The 16,670-nt window shown below is 40.2% G+C and overlaps 1 protein-coding gene across 1 annotated transcript in view; it reads left to right on the plus strand.

Annotated features, from left to right (window-relative positions):
- The first annotated feature begins 1,257 nt into the window (after positions 1-1,257).
- The window catches only part of LOC117445075 (homer protein homolog 3-like), a 41,662-nt gene continuing 26,249 nt past the window's right edge, over positions 1,258-16,670 (plus strand). The window contains exons 1-2 of the mRNA XM_071202909.1: positions 1,258-1,535; positions 4,879-4,924. Coding sequence (XP_071059010.1) covers positions 4,902-4,924 — 23 coding nt within the window. The 5' untranslated portion in view covers positions 1,258-1,535; positions 4,879-4,901. The remainder of the gene's footprint in view (positions 1,536-4,878; positions 4,925-16,670) is intronic.

Raw genomic sequence — 16,670 nt, forward strand, 5'->3', positions numbered from 1 at the left:
TCAGAAGTGACTTCAAACCAAGGCCTTCATTATTTAATGTGGTGAAGTGCAGGAGTTTTCTAACTGTAAACAGCTGTGATTTTAGACAGTGTTTAAAGAAAAGTTGTGAAGCTTTAATGAGAACAGTTTTTGGGCAATGTTATTGTCCTTCTTTTGGTGCCAATTAGCAGCTTTTCGAAAAAAAATTCATTTCATATTTTTAAAGAGCACTTTGAAACTGTCTTAAGAATAACAATTGCCATTATTTATCTTTATTTAACTTGTTATGTCTTAAATTGCTGTCCTCCATACCATGTCTAAAACATAGGATGTTATTTGTGCATCTGTGTTTTGGCTTATTTGATGTTTAGGTCAGATCAAGTTAGATTTATAAATAAGAACAAAAAGGGAATTTGATCACTTTGTTAATGTATTTTTAAAGGGGTTGTGATGTGTAAGATGCAACCATAGGGATGCAACTCATTTGTTCATCAAAAAGCAGTTTTTCTACAATTTTGTTTAAAGAAATACATTTGCGATACATCATATTATGTGATATTCAGTGAGAAGAACAAGGGCTTTTGGTGACACTGCCTAATGAATAAAATCATTATATTGATGCATAACATCTCGGGGGCTTAATGTAAATGTAGCACAGTGAGTTTTTTTAGCGTGTGGCTTTTTACAATCGGATTTATCTATTTATTTCCTATCCTATCAACTGCAAGATATTTATTTTGCTGTACATTTATTTGATTTAATCCATTAAATCATTTTGGATTATCATATAGGCCAATACAACAGCTTAATATAAAACATTATCCGATTTATGGGTAAATCAACACAGAGTATGCATCTGACTGATTATTTGCTTTATTTGTGTCTCAGCCATTTGGCTTCTGTTCTTCCATCAGAAGCTTTTAGTGCGCTGCCATCCCATAAATACCAGAGAGGGGGGATCTGTGGATTGTCTGCAGGCCGTTTCCACATGGCTTTTTCACATTCTAACATTTAAATTGAGAGTGGGGAAGAGAAGGAGAAGGGGGGCGAGTTTGTAGTTTGCATTGTGACCAACAGAGGGCGCTTAAGAGGCTCTACGGTCCCACGGAGAGAGTTAAATGATCCCAGTGTGATCTGGTACGGAGGCGGGAGGGGAGCAAGTCCTGGACGAGGTTTGAGCCAGAAGCACTCCATTCTCGACTTTAATCGACATTCCTCCGTTAGTCAGGCTCGCAAAACTGAGCACAACAATTCACTGTGCGTAATTACGCACGGCGACGAAATATTCTCAGTGTTGTCTCGCTGTGGAAGCCTGCGGACAAAGGAAGGCAGAAAGGCTGGAGTACAACAACTGACTTGAGAGGAGAGGAGTACTGTTGCAGGGGGAACAGGGGAATCTGCAGTCGGAAGTGATTTGTCTTTTTTCGGAAATGTAAGTTTCGTCCAGCAATTTGGAGAAGAGGCGAATCTGTTTGGAAACAGAGGAGAAAGGGACACAAAGTGGAGTGGTGAGTGGAATCAGTCCTCTAACAGCATCCAGATCCTCGGAGCATGGGGTAAGTTAGACATTTGTGTGTCCTGCTGTCGGGAAGGGATTTTTTTCAGATGTCGAAATGCTTAAAAAAAGTTAACTTTGTGGTGACGTGAATGTTCTGAGCGTGTGGCTGTTCTGTCCTCTTAGTCAGCACATGCTCTTTAATAAAAAACAAACAAAAAACATTTCAGTCAGAACATTAACATCAGTTCACAATGCTTTGATAACGCTCTGATAGACAAAACCGTGAGAGAAATATTGTTTGTGAACTAGATCCAGTCTGAGGTCTGTTTACACCGTAATTAAACAATGTGATCGTAAAAAGGTCAAATTCACATGTCAGCAGATCATGCCTGCATCATATTACATTTCAAACTAGCTGACAGTCTTTAACATGCATCCATTTTGTACGGTCATATGGTAAAACACACAGATTATCCATGCATCCTGCAGTTAACAGAGTTATTACTATTTCCTGTTCTCTATTCCTATGCTTTTTGCATCAGACTCTCTCTCTCTCTCTCTCTCTCTCTCTCTCTCTCTCTCTCTCTCTCTCTCTCTCTCTCTCTCTCTCTCTCTCTCTCTCTCTCTCTCTCTCTCTGGACCCTTTTCGCTATGCAATCCTTGGTGGGTTTTCTTTGGGAAGATTCTGGTGTCAAGCTGTGCTCACTCATTAGGTGCGAGTGTTGTGTGTTGAATAAAAAAAAAGCAGGCCTTCAGGTTGGCTCAACACACCTGAACCCTCCTCACATTACCTTGTGGGCCCATGCTGTCACCCCCCCCTGCAGGCTGGTTTAGTGACATTTCAATTGAGATGCTTCATAAAGAACGTGTTAGGGCTTCTTCATTACTAGTGTTATATAGGTTGCCTGATTTATCTTCAGTGAAAAGAAGCAGACCATGCTGATAAATGGAGACATTGTGATAAGTCATGGGCCAATATTAAAATGTCATGATAATGCAATTCATGATATTATCCTAATTATATACAATATGCTTGAACATTTCTCAGTCGAGTTCCATATTCCAAGAAAAAGGTACTTCAAGGCAAAATAGCTGTGAGTTGACTTCACGCAGCTCCTTGACACCTGAACACACAGCTGTCAGTGACTATCAGAAGTATTAAGCAGAAAAACACTGTTTTAAAAATGAATGCTGTTTTAATATAGAGATTTCCTTCCTGCATACCTTCAACTTGAACAATCTGACAAATGTTAATTATTAGGATTAATTGTGGAAAGAGCTGCAGATTAATCTGTAATGAAAGTTATTGTTTCTTTTCAGCTTTAATGTGCAGACCAGTGAGAATGCGGCCTTTTGACAGTATAGGTATCTGATCTGATGATTGTGTTTAATACACGCTCAGAACCTCGACCAGACATCAACTCAGCATCATCTCTCTGTGGCAGCTGAGTTCAATCACTTAATGAAAGTCATGTAGTGCCACCATGCTCACTTAGACAGACACATGCACACCTGACAGACGAGACAGCATGCAGCTGCTCCTGTCACACAGCGGCGTGCGTTGACGCTTCCCCATTCACTTTGAATGGGGTGACGTCACTTTTAGCCGAAATGCATCGTGGGAAGCGACGTGGAGCGTAGCTGGCGTGGCTCGCTGAAAAAGTTGAGCAATGTTCAACTTTTGACGCCTCGGCGAGGCGTCAGCCAATCGAATCATATGCCAGTACAAGCTCTAGCCAATCAAACCGCTGCTTGTGTGTCAGGGGCGGGAGATTCATGTGATTGGTTGTTGGTCGAGTTTCAGACACGCCCGCCGGCAAGCGTCAGCGCACGCCGCTGTGTGGACGGGCCGTTAGGCGGTACTTTTCCCACAAAGGTTCATGCGAACTTAGTTCATGATCGCGTTCACACCAAAAAGAGCCGGTACTAAAATTAGTTCATGCGAACCTTTTTTTGTGAGAAAAGAGCTATATTTCTGATTGGCTGGGCGGATTGCAAACCACGCCCCGTAAAACTCCCAAAAAGTTTTGTGAAGTCGCCATTTTATTATCCTCGCATTAGCATTATTAGCATTAGCCCAGCGCAGAAACGCAGAGAGACTAATTTATGGCGGTGGAGATGAGGAGGTGTCGGCGTTCTGGCGATTTACTCGGAAGGCACACATGGTGGCACTACATGACTTTCATTAAGTGAAAGCCAGTCCCCAACTCCGGGGACTTCCGGCCGGGGACTTTGGGCGGCAGTATACGCCGTGAAGTGGTTTGCGGCCTGCCAGTAAGCCCAAAGCAGAAGAAGTGACGTCAGTGGCTTCATTTGCCTAATCCACCCCCAGGCACTTTTTCCGGTGTGAACGCGATCTGTACTTAGTTCATGCGAACTCTTTAGTTCGCATGAACTAAATTCGCATGAACCTTTGTGGGAAAAGTATCGCAGTGTGAATGCGCCTCTTTATTAAAATCCACTTTAGGTCCATAAACAAAATGACTCAGGTGCACAGGTGCTATCATTTATTTAAAATACTTTCTTTTGATCTTTCTTTTAATCATCTTCCAGGCTGTGGGATAATGTAAGCGAGGGGGATTGCTATGGGAATGGAGTACCTGTGTATTGCAGATCTACGGAAAGATTGAAATAATGTTGTTTAAAAAGGGTCTTTGTGCTAGATTTCCTCCATTTTCTTATTCGATCACTGATTGTGAAGTTTAATTTTCATTTCAAAATGTGTTCAGGTGCTTAGCTGCTCTGAGCCTATTTACGGTTTGTGGTAAAGTACTTGAATCATATCACCTGACTTTTTTTCTCCCAGTTGGAATATATAAAATGTAATGGAGAGAGTCTTGATTTAATGGAGGACTTTTATTTCTCTGTAACAAACTGCTGTTGCATTGTTAACGACATGCAACAGCTTTCAATTTCCATTCATCAGGTTAAACCATATATCAGAAACAGATGCTCACGGCAAAGCAAGTACCTGATATACACAAGGGGCCCACATCATACATGAATACCCCCTGAATACACCATATCAACACAACTCCGTAAGGGGTGCTAAGGGCAGCCATGATTTACTAGAGGTGTTCTCCAAATTTGGGCATGAAAAGATGCACTTCTTGACCGCATCGTAGACAGCCCTTTCAACCAATTTATTTATGCAAGCAATTGACAGTCTTTGTATAGTTTGTTTATTTGTAACTGAAATATTGCTGTGATTCAAGTTCAACCCCAAGGTCTTCTTGAAGTATGAAGTATAGCTACACTGTGTAAAAACATTATTGGATTGGATTAGCACTTGGTATTAGCAGATATGTCATTGGGATGTAAGCAAATAATGCCCTCACAAGCTTCACAGGTAATTGATTTCATGTGTAACTCGGATCCTCTTTCCTCTTGTTTTGCCGCAGAGGAGTTGTCTGCCAGCTGTAAAATGTTCCCGCTACATCGAGACAGGTACAAACCCACGTTGTCTCTGTGTTGTGGCTCTGCATGGCTGGGATGGGCGAGAACTCAAGATTACTTTTTGATCTTATCCGAAACGATACTGAGCATGACATGAATGTTATTGATATCAGCAAAAGCTACTTAAATAAGTGAGACTTTTTTTTTTTATGACTTTGAAAAGTTACGTTAAACATCAAATGTATGCATTTATGCTGTCCGGCTCTGCTTAAACATGAAGAATACACCCTCAGTATCTGTACTTCTTAAGTTTTAGGGATCTATACGCCCATCCCTACTTCATCAAACATTTATTTGTCTCCAAAACAACATCCCCAGAATGTTTATCCTTCCTCAGTATCTATACTGTTATCTGTGAGATATGGTTCTTCTCATATCATGCTTGTCATGATGTGAAGATGTTGTCAGCACGCTCGCCTCCGCCTGCCGCCCTTGTCTGGTGTCTCTTTCCTCATATCGTCCCCCGTCAGTTGCTCCATTGCAGCTCCATTGCTGGATTGTTTCAACTCCTTACAGTGCATTGTATTTTTATAAGCTGTTGGTATGTTTTGCATGTTAAACTGTGATTTTTCAAAATAACTACAACTATCGAAGTATACAGTGTTTCCCTCTGACATGCAGTGGATCGAATCGATATACATTTCGTTCCTCAAGAGACGCATTACATTATGTTGATTCAGCTGACGCTTTTATCTGAAGCGACTCTACAATAAATGCATTCAACCAGGTGGGTACAACCACAACACAAATAATAATCATGCACGTACATTAACATTCAGTAAGCAAATATGTTGAACTACTTCCTGTGCTACATTTAGAGACAATTAGAGAAATATTAACCTTTTATTTGCCTCCCGCGACAGTTAAGGCTGGAGGCATTATGCTTTTTTGTTGTTGGTCCCATTCCTGGAACACCATTACCCAGGAACACCTTGAGGAAATGTCCTCTCTTTATGCAGGAACGTCCACTGAATTCAAGGATAAACTGATAGGATTTAGGAGGTTTAAGGTCAATGTCACTGTGACCTCACATTGGCCAAAACTCAAGAATTAGGGTTAGGATGTATGAGGCATGGATGTAAACTGAGAGTAGACTAGCTGGCGAAGGCATACAACCGAGAGAGGATCATTCCAGTTTTTAACTTATGGGACAAGTTAAACAAAAATGTTCTAAAGGTGAAAAGCAAACACGTGAGTAGAAAGCCGAATTGTTGTAGCGCAGTGTACGCAGTGGGGCTTCTGCATTTTGGATCTACAAACATACCAATACCTACCGACACAAATCAAAGCTAACCCCAGCCATTGATTGCTAGAAAATGTATATTGATACTCAAAAGATGGAGTTATACATGACCAAAAACCATAGTTAAGCTTGTAGGGGGATACACCATCCCTTTTATTGCCAGAAGTAAGATGAGAAGATGGACACCACACGTGTATAAAAGTGGCCTCAATCGCCTAAGCCTAAATAAGTGAATAATGTTAATTACATTGTCAAACTATTCCCTTTTGTTCTTCAGGAACATAATCAGTTAATCTGCAGCAATAAAGGCCGTTCAATCTGATCAGCGTCAGCGTCCTTCTGCAGGTCTCCCTTGAAAAAGAGATCATTGATCTCAATGGGATTTTACCTGGATAAATAAAGGTTTTGAATTGAAGGAGAAACCAGCTGCTCAGTGGAGAAAGCCTCTTAATTGCTGTTTGAGAGACATTTGCGATTGCTTGAATAAACCGTAATCTCTGCTCACTCTCTTTCTGTTCACTCCATGTCACCGTGTTTTATTGGCATAGTGAGTAATAACAGTGCTGCCGCAGGAGGAAGACAAAACATCCTCTCTTTTTCGGTGCTTCTCCCTGACCTTGATATCCTGAATACAGAGAACACTCCAGCTCTGCGTCACCTTCACAATGTGAGAGAGTAGTTATCAGTCAGAGGAGCTGACCTTCAGATAAGTGAAGTGCCATGCTGTCATTTAACACAACCCGAGCTCAAGAGTCAAAAGTGTTTTGCCAAAGAGGGCTTGTGGTTGTGAGGTGTAAAAGATTCCATGGGAGTTGGTCAACATCTTCTGAATACCTGACCACCACTTGTTTGACTCCCAACGCCTTCCAGTGTATAAACTTAGCCGTGTATATGTTGTGCTGCAGATATGGTGACTTGTTGAGCAGCTTCAGTATGAGTTAGCGTTTCCCTTCACTGGGCTATTTTGGTATGTAGTTGTAGCGTGTCATGTTGCCCGACCGGACCAGACACTTTCGCTGGCTCGGGAATGTGGACACGAGGCAGTTTACTCTCAGAGGTCGGAGGAAGCAGACCCTTGAAAGGAGAAATGCTTCGAGAGGAACAAAGAAACTGCCAAAAGAAGAAAAAAACCTTTTCTCTCAGTGCAGTGGCTGGAGTCCCCAGAGGCTGAACAAGTGCAGCAGAGATCCAGTTTGTTGTTATCTTAATGCACAGATGGTGAAAGATGATGCTCTGCTGAAGCACTCAGCTGACGCTCTTCTTTAGACTGAAACCAACTCTTTTTTTTCTAGGCTTATGGGTCAACACGTGTTATTCAACCTTTTTTTGCCTTTATTTATACAGGTGTAGATCTCATTGAGACACAAGGTCTCATGTTCAAGAGAGACCTGTTCAGTGGTAACACTACCACACAAAGTTACAGACAGGACACTAAACACAGAGGCAACACTAAAATACAACACTGTAAAAAAAGTAGTCATTGAAATCCATATACAGTAGTCATATATAGCAGGTGCAAACACCCACAGATGATTTCTCCAGCTTTTTTAAAATCTGTGATGGGTATCAAACTGGTCAGCTTAAGTTCCTGCTGAAGTGTGTTCCAGGTCGAGGGGGAAGAGTATGATATGGCTTTTTTCCCAAGCACCGAGCGTACTGAGGGGACGGACAGAGTGATGTCATTTTGAGATCGTAGTCTATAGCTGTACTGTTTGTGTGATATGTAGAGCAGTCCAAGCATAGCGGTATAGATGAGTTTGTGCAGTGATCTGCGCATTGATAATGATGTCCAGTTGACTAAAGCGTGCAATGGTGTGTGAGGGGTTTACAGTTGGTTATGAACCTCAGAGCCCCATGCAGACAGCGTCCAGCAGATGAAGGGAGTGAGCTGAGGCGTTCATTACACAACATCCCCGTAGTCCAAGAGCGGCAAAAATGTGGCAGCTACAAGCCGTTTCCTCGCACTTGTGGAGAAGCAGGCCTTATTTCTAAAAGATGTTCATCTATAGTGATGCCTAAGTATCTGTAGGTGTTAACAGCTTCAATGGGGTTATGCTGTGCAGACATGATGCAGGAAAGAACAGTTGGTAACTTTTTCTTATTGGAAAACAACATGCCTTTTGTCTTATCTGAATTGAACACCAACCTAAGGTGAACCTTGAGTTTCTGTTAATACTCTAATGTTAATATACAACTACAATAAGATGTTCAGATAAACAAGGTGTATGTATAACAATCTCTCAACTATTCACTTTTCAATCGGACAGATACTTGAATCTGAATATCATGTGAGTTGTTTCATACATTTTCACAAGGTAAATTAAATCTAATAATGTTAGATAACACCATCTGTAGCCTTCAGTGTTGCATCTCAAGTTTAAAAGAAATATTGCAAAGCTGAAAGTTCACCTAGGTTGCCTTCATGTAAAACTGAAAATATAAACCTTTAAACTCTTTTTGGTCTTTTTAGTTGTTACTCTTGTCCAGACAGGCCCAGAAGAGATGTCTTTATTCTTAAAGCGATATTAATGAAAGTGATGGAAAAAGCTAATGCAAGCCTTCATCAGTCGGTATGCAGGAGGAATGATGCTTGTGACTTAAAAACGTTTTAATCCACACATGGACCTAAACACCTTTTTTCATATTAAAGTATTAATATCATATATTAATTTGTTGTATACTGTTGATACAGATTGTTAAGCCCATTTACTCCAAATGGGTGAATTGTGATATTGCGCTATATCAATAAATTGTACTGGACTTGTATATAAAATCATAAATGCCTAATATAAAATTCAGGAAACAATAAATAATGCCCATCGAAATGTGGGGAAATATCCTGGATGCTTACATTTTGAAAAGCTGAACACAGAAAAGCTTAGGAATTTGATCTTAATAAATTACTTAATGCAATATCAAAAATTGTTGTTTGATTAATTTCATTTAGACCAGTCAATTTAAAGACAAGTAATATTATCACATAACATTATCTCTTCTTTATATAATCCTACTTGCATTGGATTATTCGGATTATGACTGAACAGTCAGTTATTTTCACAGCGGGAGTGATTGACACTTTTTGGCTGCTTCTCTGAAACAGTGAATATTCAGCCACATTCACTGATTATTTGTTCCATCTTCTTCTGACCTTTACTCAACCTCTTGGTCATCTCCCCCTCATCAGATGTCCAGGCTTTTTGACTTGCTGTTTCAAGTGTGAGCTTTCAGCTTTAAAGAACAACCAATTGGATTTCTTTCAAGCAAGTGTTGCAGCTTCGCCCTCCCTCCAGGCTGTTGACAGCCAGCAGAGATTCAGGGTTGGCAGTATGAGGAGAATTCTCTCAACTACAAAAGCGTCTGGTGGGGTCTGACTGCAGGGACAGAGGGGAAGGGGCAGCTTCTGTTCCACAGATGCAGGGTGCTGAAGTTAAGAGGAGAGAGGAAGAGAGCAGGGAGAGGGGGTTAGAGAGCGGTGCCTTTGGGCGAAGACGCACAGCACAACTGGTGTGTGTTTTGAAACTAGAAACTGAAAAGGCAGTACACCGATAATTCTTCTTAATGAACAGCTGTAAGCTTATCAAAAATGAAGATATCAGGTTGAAAGTGTGAGTATTTTAACTATATTAATGTTATCATTATCATTTTTAAATCTTAATTTACAATGTTTTCAAAGTGTAATAGTGTTTAGAATATATAGTTTGTTTTGTTGGAACTGAGAATAATGTGTGTTGCTAAGTCAGTCAGTTGTTGAGTGCTAATTGTATCCTCTTTAAAGTCTGTCCTTCTACGATAACGGTATAATTTCAAATCATAAAAAAGAGAAATAAAAAAAACATGAAAAAAACTGGCAATGCTCACAGAAATGTCTGTGCTGCTGGGTAACAGGATTTGTCACACAGTTTTGAGCCCTCACACCGTCCGGCTCTCTGATGCCCACAGAGACACGGTGCCGCTCAGTGATTGGGTCTTTAGGGAGGACGGTGGTTAGGGGCTCGAACGAAAACCCACAAAGCTGCTCAAGTTCTGGTTTGTTAGGAAGTTACCTTCACATGCTATGTGGCTATAACACCCTTATAGAAACATTTTTATTTATGAAACGGCATTATAAAAGTGTTTTGTTTTTCCCCTGCATTAGTCACCAGTAAAAGGGTACTTAAATCAGAGGTCTCCGTGGCTCCACCTGAGCATCTATATTCTGTCTAATCAGGTCAGGAAGGGCCCTGTTGTGTTGCAGGCAGGCGATCAACTCTGAAAACACAGAAAATGTGTGTCTGTGAGGCAGACAGTGTGAATGTAAACTGCAGAGAAAATGACACTTATTATTTGTTTGTTATTTGGTGGGAAATTGCACTGCTGCTGTCACTTGGTGCTCTCTCTGTTTGTGTCGGTTCTGGTCGAACACATTTTGGATTTTCCCCAGATCTATTTGGATTGGGTCTGACTCTCCTTGTTTCCCTGTTGGTTTGGGACTTTATTTTTATTTTTCACACTTTTACCACATGTAGGGGTGAGGTTGCTTTGCAAGTGTTTCAGAGCAGGTCAAAAATATGTTTAAACTAATGAAGACCAGATTTGCAATGATTAGTTGATTGATGTTCAACTAAGAACATTTTACAGCTATTTTTTGTTTTCCACAAACACTTCAAACACTCCTAGTTTGCAATGACTTGATTTGCTGCTTTTTTCTGTTAAGGTCCGTGGACCGTTTATCAGATTTATAAAAAAAACTCTTGACATTTAAGAAACTAATAGGCCTATTTTGGGATGAACATGCAAACTGAGAAAATAATCTTCAGAATAATTAATAATACAAAATATACTGGTTTTAGCCACCATGATGCTTACATCATTTAATACCATTCCTTTAAGTTTTAACTTCCACTTGCCCGAGTACTCCACTCCTAAGTCATATACTGGCAGCCTTCATTTAAATACAATATTTCTATTGATGCATAACAGTTAAGAAAATATAATGAATCATTTGCTTTCATCCCATGTATACATTAAAAGTAGTTGTCATGATCTCAGCATGACTTAACTACATCATTGTCAGCTAATATTTGTATGGGATCCATATTGCAGAGGAGGTAATTAACTGATATCAGAGATGACCAGTGGTATTTTGAATATTAGCGGGCAGTGCATGAGTAGCATGCAATGGACCATCGTAGGTCAGAGGACGTGTATTAAAGCCTCCTGGTTTTCTGATGACTCTCCCTGACTCCAGCTTGTCCACATGTCCCATGGTCCATAGCCTTTAGAGTAAGCCAAGTACCACTGTAATATTCTCTGAGACAAAATATATCATCTGTTTTGAGAGAGAGTGCTTTCAGGCTTGGCAGAAGCTTTTCCAGGAGGGCTGTTTGTTTGGCTCGGTCCATCATTTCATCAGATCTCCCATCCTTTATGTAGCCTCGAAATTCATCTGAATACTTCATGTCAATTAATTTATCATGAGGGTGGAGAGCAGCATGGCCTCAGGGCTACCTCTGTATGTCTGGTGTCATTGCAGTGTGCTTTTAAGGGGAACATGGAGGATTATATAAAAATGGATTAAAGATACTTCAGCCCACAGCTCAGACTCTGCTGCTTTACTCTCTCCTTCTCTGACAATGGCAGACTCTCAGCGCAAGGTCTTTTTTAAGAAAACTTTCAAACTCTTTAGTTAAAGTGTAGTTTTAAATCTCCATTTAGCACCACATCAAAATCATCCAATGACTTTGCTGTGACAGCCTCCTGCGACAGACTGCTGCAGACTTGTGTGTTGGATGAATGCAAGGATGTGCAGAAGATAAAGTGGTTTTGCCCACAGAGGATTGAGCCCTGTTTCCCGCTCGCCTGCCTGTCCTCAGATACCAGCAGAGCTGTGTCTCTCAGGTTTTACCAGTCTGTTTCTTCTGTCTCCTCCACTCTGACCCTGAATCAACATTTCTGAAACGTCTCCAGGATACAAATCTAGCTCTCAAAAGCTGTTTTTTTTTCAAATATCTAAAGCACTTTACTTTAGACATACAAAATGAAGACAAATAAATGTTAGGTCATGTCAAATTAGAAAGAAGACTGTTTTGATCATTTACCTTATTCAAACATATTTAGGTTGTAGCTTCACATTGCAAGGATTTTTTGGAGTGTTTGGTTTGCCTCTAGGAAAATTGTGACCAACAGTTCCAGCGGTTTTCTGACCACATTTGCATACACACTTGGACCTGCATATCTGCAATTTTAAAATGGATATCTAAACACAGTTTGAACTTAAAATGACACATTGTATTAATTAGTTCCTGGTGGTACCTGATATGTGCACAATATTAAACCTCGGCATCTTTTCACCTTAGCTTCCTGAATAATACAATGTAGCATGTTGTCATGTTTTTGACCCCTTTAATTACTGAACTGTAATCTGCAGTTCTCCCTCACTGTGTGTGTGTGTGTGTGTGTGTGTGTGTGTGTGTGTGTGTGTGTGTGTGTGTGTGTGTGTGTGTGTGTGTGTGTGTGTGTGTGTGTGTGTGTGTGTGTGTGTGTGTGTGTGTGTGTGTGTGTGTGTGTGTGTGTGTGTGTGTGTGTGTGTGTGTGTGTGTGTGTGTGTGTGTGTGTGTGTGTGTGTGTGTGTGTGTGTGTGTGTGTGTGTGTGTGTGTGTGTGTGTGTGTGTGTGTGTGTGTGTGTGTGTGTGTGTGTGTGTGTGTGTGTGTGTGTGTGTGTGACGGAGGGGGTAGGGAATAGGCGGATGTATATATGACCTGGAATAGATTGAGAATAATTGATCGAGAATATGACCCCTCACTTGATGTGTTCCTCTGCCTCACAACAGGAGCTGGTTTACCCTCGGAGTAACTGCTGTATTTACATTTACTATTTAGAGATGCTTGCACCTGTTCATTTCAGGTTCATGCTAAAGAGCGTTTCAGTTTTTTTTTAAATAAATAAATGCAAAATAAGTCCAAGTTATTGAAATATGATGCATTTCAGTCTATTAAACTAGCAGACATCATATGCCAATGTCACCCATCATATAATAATATGGCTGTTATGTGTTTTTATCTTAACTTTAGTATATTTATTTGATATTTTATGCACATATTTCCGTGCATAAAAGAGTTAAGTGTTACGTTTATTATTGAGCTTCTTTATATTTTTAAAAGAAAGTATTGCTTTATATTTCTAAAATGGTCAAACAGGTATTTAGCATCATACTGGTACTCTTGACAAAAAGCTTAAACGATTTTCTCATTGGATTGTTGCAGATACTAAGCTCTGTTGGAAGCAGATGTCTATAATAAATTGTTATAATAATCTTTACAATTGAACACCACATTTGTTGAGGCATAAATACAATACGGTAGGCTAAACAAGCTACACCACAGCCACATGACTTCTCCTCACCTCCACTGTAAAGGAGTTTCATCGTGTTCAGCGTGATGACGTTTAATAATGTGGAGAATTTACTGCTGTTGAAAAACTTTAATTAAAGTTCTCTTTTAAGCTTTTGTTAACACCAACCTTATTTCCAACCAAAACCACATTATCTTCTGAATGAGCAGGTGCAAAAATGCTATCTAATTTGCACTTATAGGACTCATTGCTGCAGCATTCTGGGGAGCTATTCATTTATATTTTTTTCTTTAACAGTCAGAAATCTAGTTACTTATCTTCCTGTGCGGTAAAATGTGGCGGTCTGATCCTAGTTGATTTAATTTGAGCTTAACATTTGTCGGAGCGCTCTTCAGGTTGTCAGAGTACCGCTCTCCATCATACCCGTGACTCAGGGTTTACTCTCAGAACACCCGTTTCATTTGATTAAGGCCTACACGGTTTACTGTTAATTGGATCAGGTGTTTGTAAAGCACGACATCAGAGTACTCTCCTCTCTACGGCTCTGCGTTAGTCCAGACATCCTCTGTGGCTGTCAAGCTGCCGTACAGAGTTTGCTTTCCCTCACCCCAGGAGAATTAAATCCAGTTGTAATCTGCTCATATCATCAAACTGCGACGTGTCTGAGCTGATTAGCTTGACGGGGATTTCACATTGCAACGTGAAGACGGCCAAAATGAATGGCGGGACATTGATTTCTGTGTGATCCGCTGTGACGGCAGGAAGCTGATGAGCAGTCAGTCATCGTTTCTCATTAAAATTAGAATATGATCAAATGGAAATCCTGTCGGAAGCTTCTTTACTTTGATGTTAATTATAATTTATTATGTATATATCCTGGTTATCAGTTACGCAGCCACATGATTAGTTTTATTGAACCTAATTAAGTACTTTCATGGTGCTGGTAATTTTCTAGATTTGTGTCTGATGATCTGAGCAGGGTTTTACCTCCAGACACTGTAACATAAAGGTTGAGGCTCCACAAACCCCAGATAGACATAAGAAAAATGGCAGGTACTTTCACAGCCTCTTAACTTCCACATTTGTTGTTAAAATGTCAGTTCTCAGGAGTGATTGCACAGTGAATGTTAAAGATGATGGAGATGATAACCCTCACAGAAACTCGATGCAGTGAGGAGGCAACAGTCTTGATTCGCTACAGATGCCCTGCCTGTTACAGCATTCGTTTGTTGTCTCTCAGTGCAGAATTTACTTTTTGGTTGATGCAATATGTCTTGCTGGCATAATTTGCCAGAGGTTACAGGTGGAAATAATCCAACTGGCTAAATTTAATACCAATGGAAATTAAATGAAATGTATAGTTGTTTGTTGTTTTTTGCCGAGTGACGCAGTGTTGGAGGGAGTGTCCTCCGCTCCCTCCACTGGCTTCCAGTAACTGCTAGAATCCACTTCAAGACACTGGTACTTACGTACCATGCTGCGAATGGATCTGGCCCTTCCTACATCCAGGACATGGTTAAACTGTACACCCCAGCGCGTGCACTTCGCTCTGCATCAGCCAAACGACTCGCTGCACCCTCGCTGCGAGGGGGACCCAAGTTCCCATCAACAAAAACACGTGGGTTTGCTATCCTGGCTCCAAAATGGTGGAATGAGCTCCCCATTGACATCAGGACGGCAGATAGCTTACACACCTTCCGGCGCAGACTGAAAACTCATCTCTTTCGACTCCACTTAGAGCGATAGAATGACTAACAAATAACTGCTAACAGAGCACTTATATACTAATAAAGGACTGGCTTATCTAAAGCCAGTTGAGTAGCACTTGAAATACTTGGCTCTATGAAACCTGATGTACTTTATGATTCTGTTTTCCTCAAGGTTGTGTCTTCCTGGTCGAATGTACTTATTGTAAGTCGCTTTGGATAAAAGCGTCAGCTAAATGCAATGTAATGTAATGTAATGTTGCAAACTTTGTTGCTAAAGAAGTAACTTTTATACTCCTGCAATTGTATTTCTTAGAACAAAACACAATTTGACAACCAAAGCATTTATACTTTACATGTTTTTACTATTGTGGTGCCTTCAATATGAAAGCATCATATCTCTGTGTTTTTGTGATCTGTTTTGCATTTGGTGTAAAATACAACCGAAAGCCAACATGTTGAAAAGCAGTGACATGAGAGATAGTCTTATCAGTGCAACCATGAGGCATGCAAAAGAAGCATGCTGTACAAATATTGCATGGGTTATTCTAGGATATTAAAAAACTGGACATATAACTGGATTCTCTCACTGCAATAACAGCAACACATATTTAACAGCAGGGCACCATCATCATGTAAACGACCGTTTAGCAAGACACAGCCTTGACTATTCCCTGTTGATGGATGTTAGCTTTTATTTGCAGATATTTTGGCTACTTACAGAGGGAATAACACTGCTGTAAATAAACATGTTTTGACTTCCTTATGTTGTCCTTATGTGTCCTAGTTATTCATGACAGAGAGCCAGCACACCCAGTAGCAGCACACTGGAACTGGCACATTTAAATGGAAGGTAGCCATCATTATTGTTGTTGATCGCCAAATTTGCAGGTCCATAGTGATTTTCTCGTTATGCAGCCGGCCGCACTGCATTAATTAGGCTGATGTCAAGTTAGGTGGCACCAAGCTAAATGCTTTCAGTCAATAATAACAAGCGAGGTTAATAGATTTTTATTCTCACAAAATGATCAACTCAATTATTGTGATTAAATGAAAAAACACTCATATTGACCACAGTTTGTTGTTCTATTACTTTTAAGATCACATGAACCCAAAATCTCTAGCAATTGGGATTAATTATAAAAAGCCATTTTAGTTTAGACTCCAAAAATCTTCAATCACATGTTTATTCTGTCTTTATCCTTACCAACATGGAACAGCATCTTGAGTTCAAAGAGCAACAACTCTCTTACCTTGTTAGTATTGCAGAAAAGGTGAAAAAAAGTCACAGAAACAAATGTTCAATACATTTGTCAGTGTTGTACACAGGAAAGCTAAACGTATAACTCCGGATACATCCATTTGACTACACTCAGTTTCAGCTGTTTCTATCTGGCCATTGATTTAGGGTCCCTAGGGCTGCTGGAATATACATGAGAAGTACTTTATTCCCTTTGC

The sequence above is a fragment of the Pseudochaenichthys georgianus genome, chromosome 4 (assembly GCF_902827115.2).
Source record: "Pseudochaenichthys georgianus chromosome 4, fPseGeo1.2, whole genome shotgun sequence".
Lineage (NCBI taxonomy): Eukaryota > Metazoa > Chordata > Actinopteri > Perciformes > Channichthyidae > Pseudochaenichthys > Pseudochaenichthys georgianus.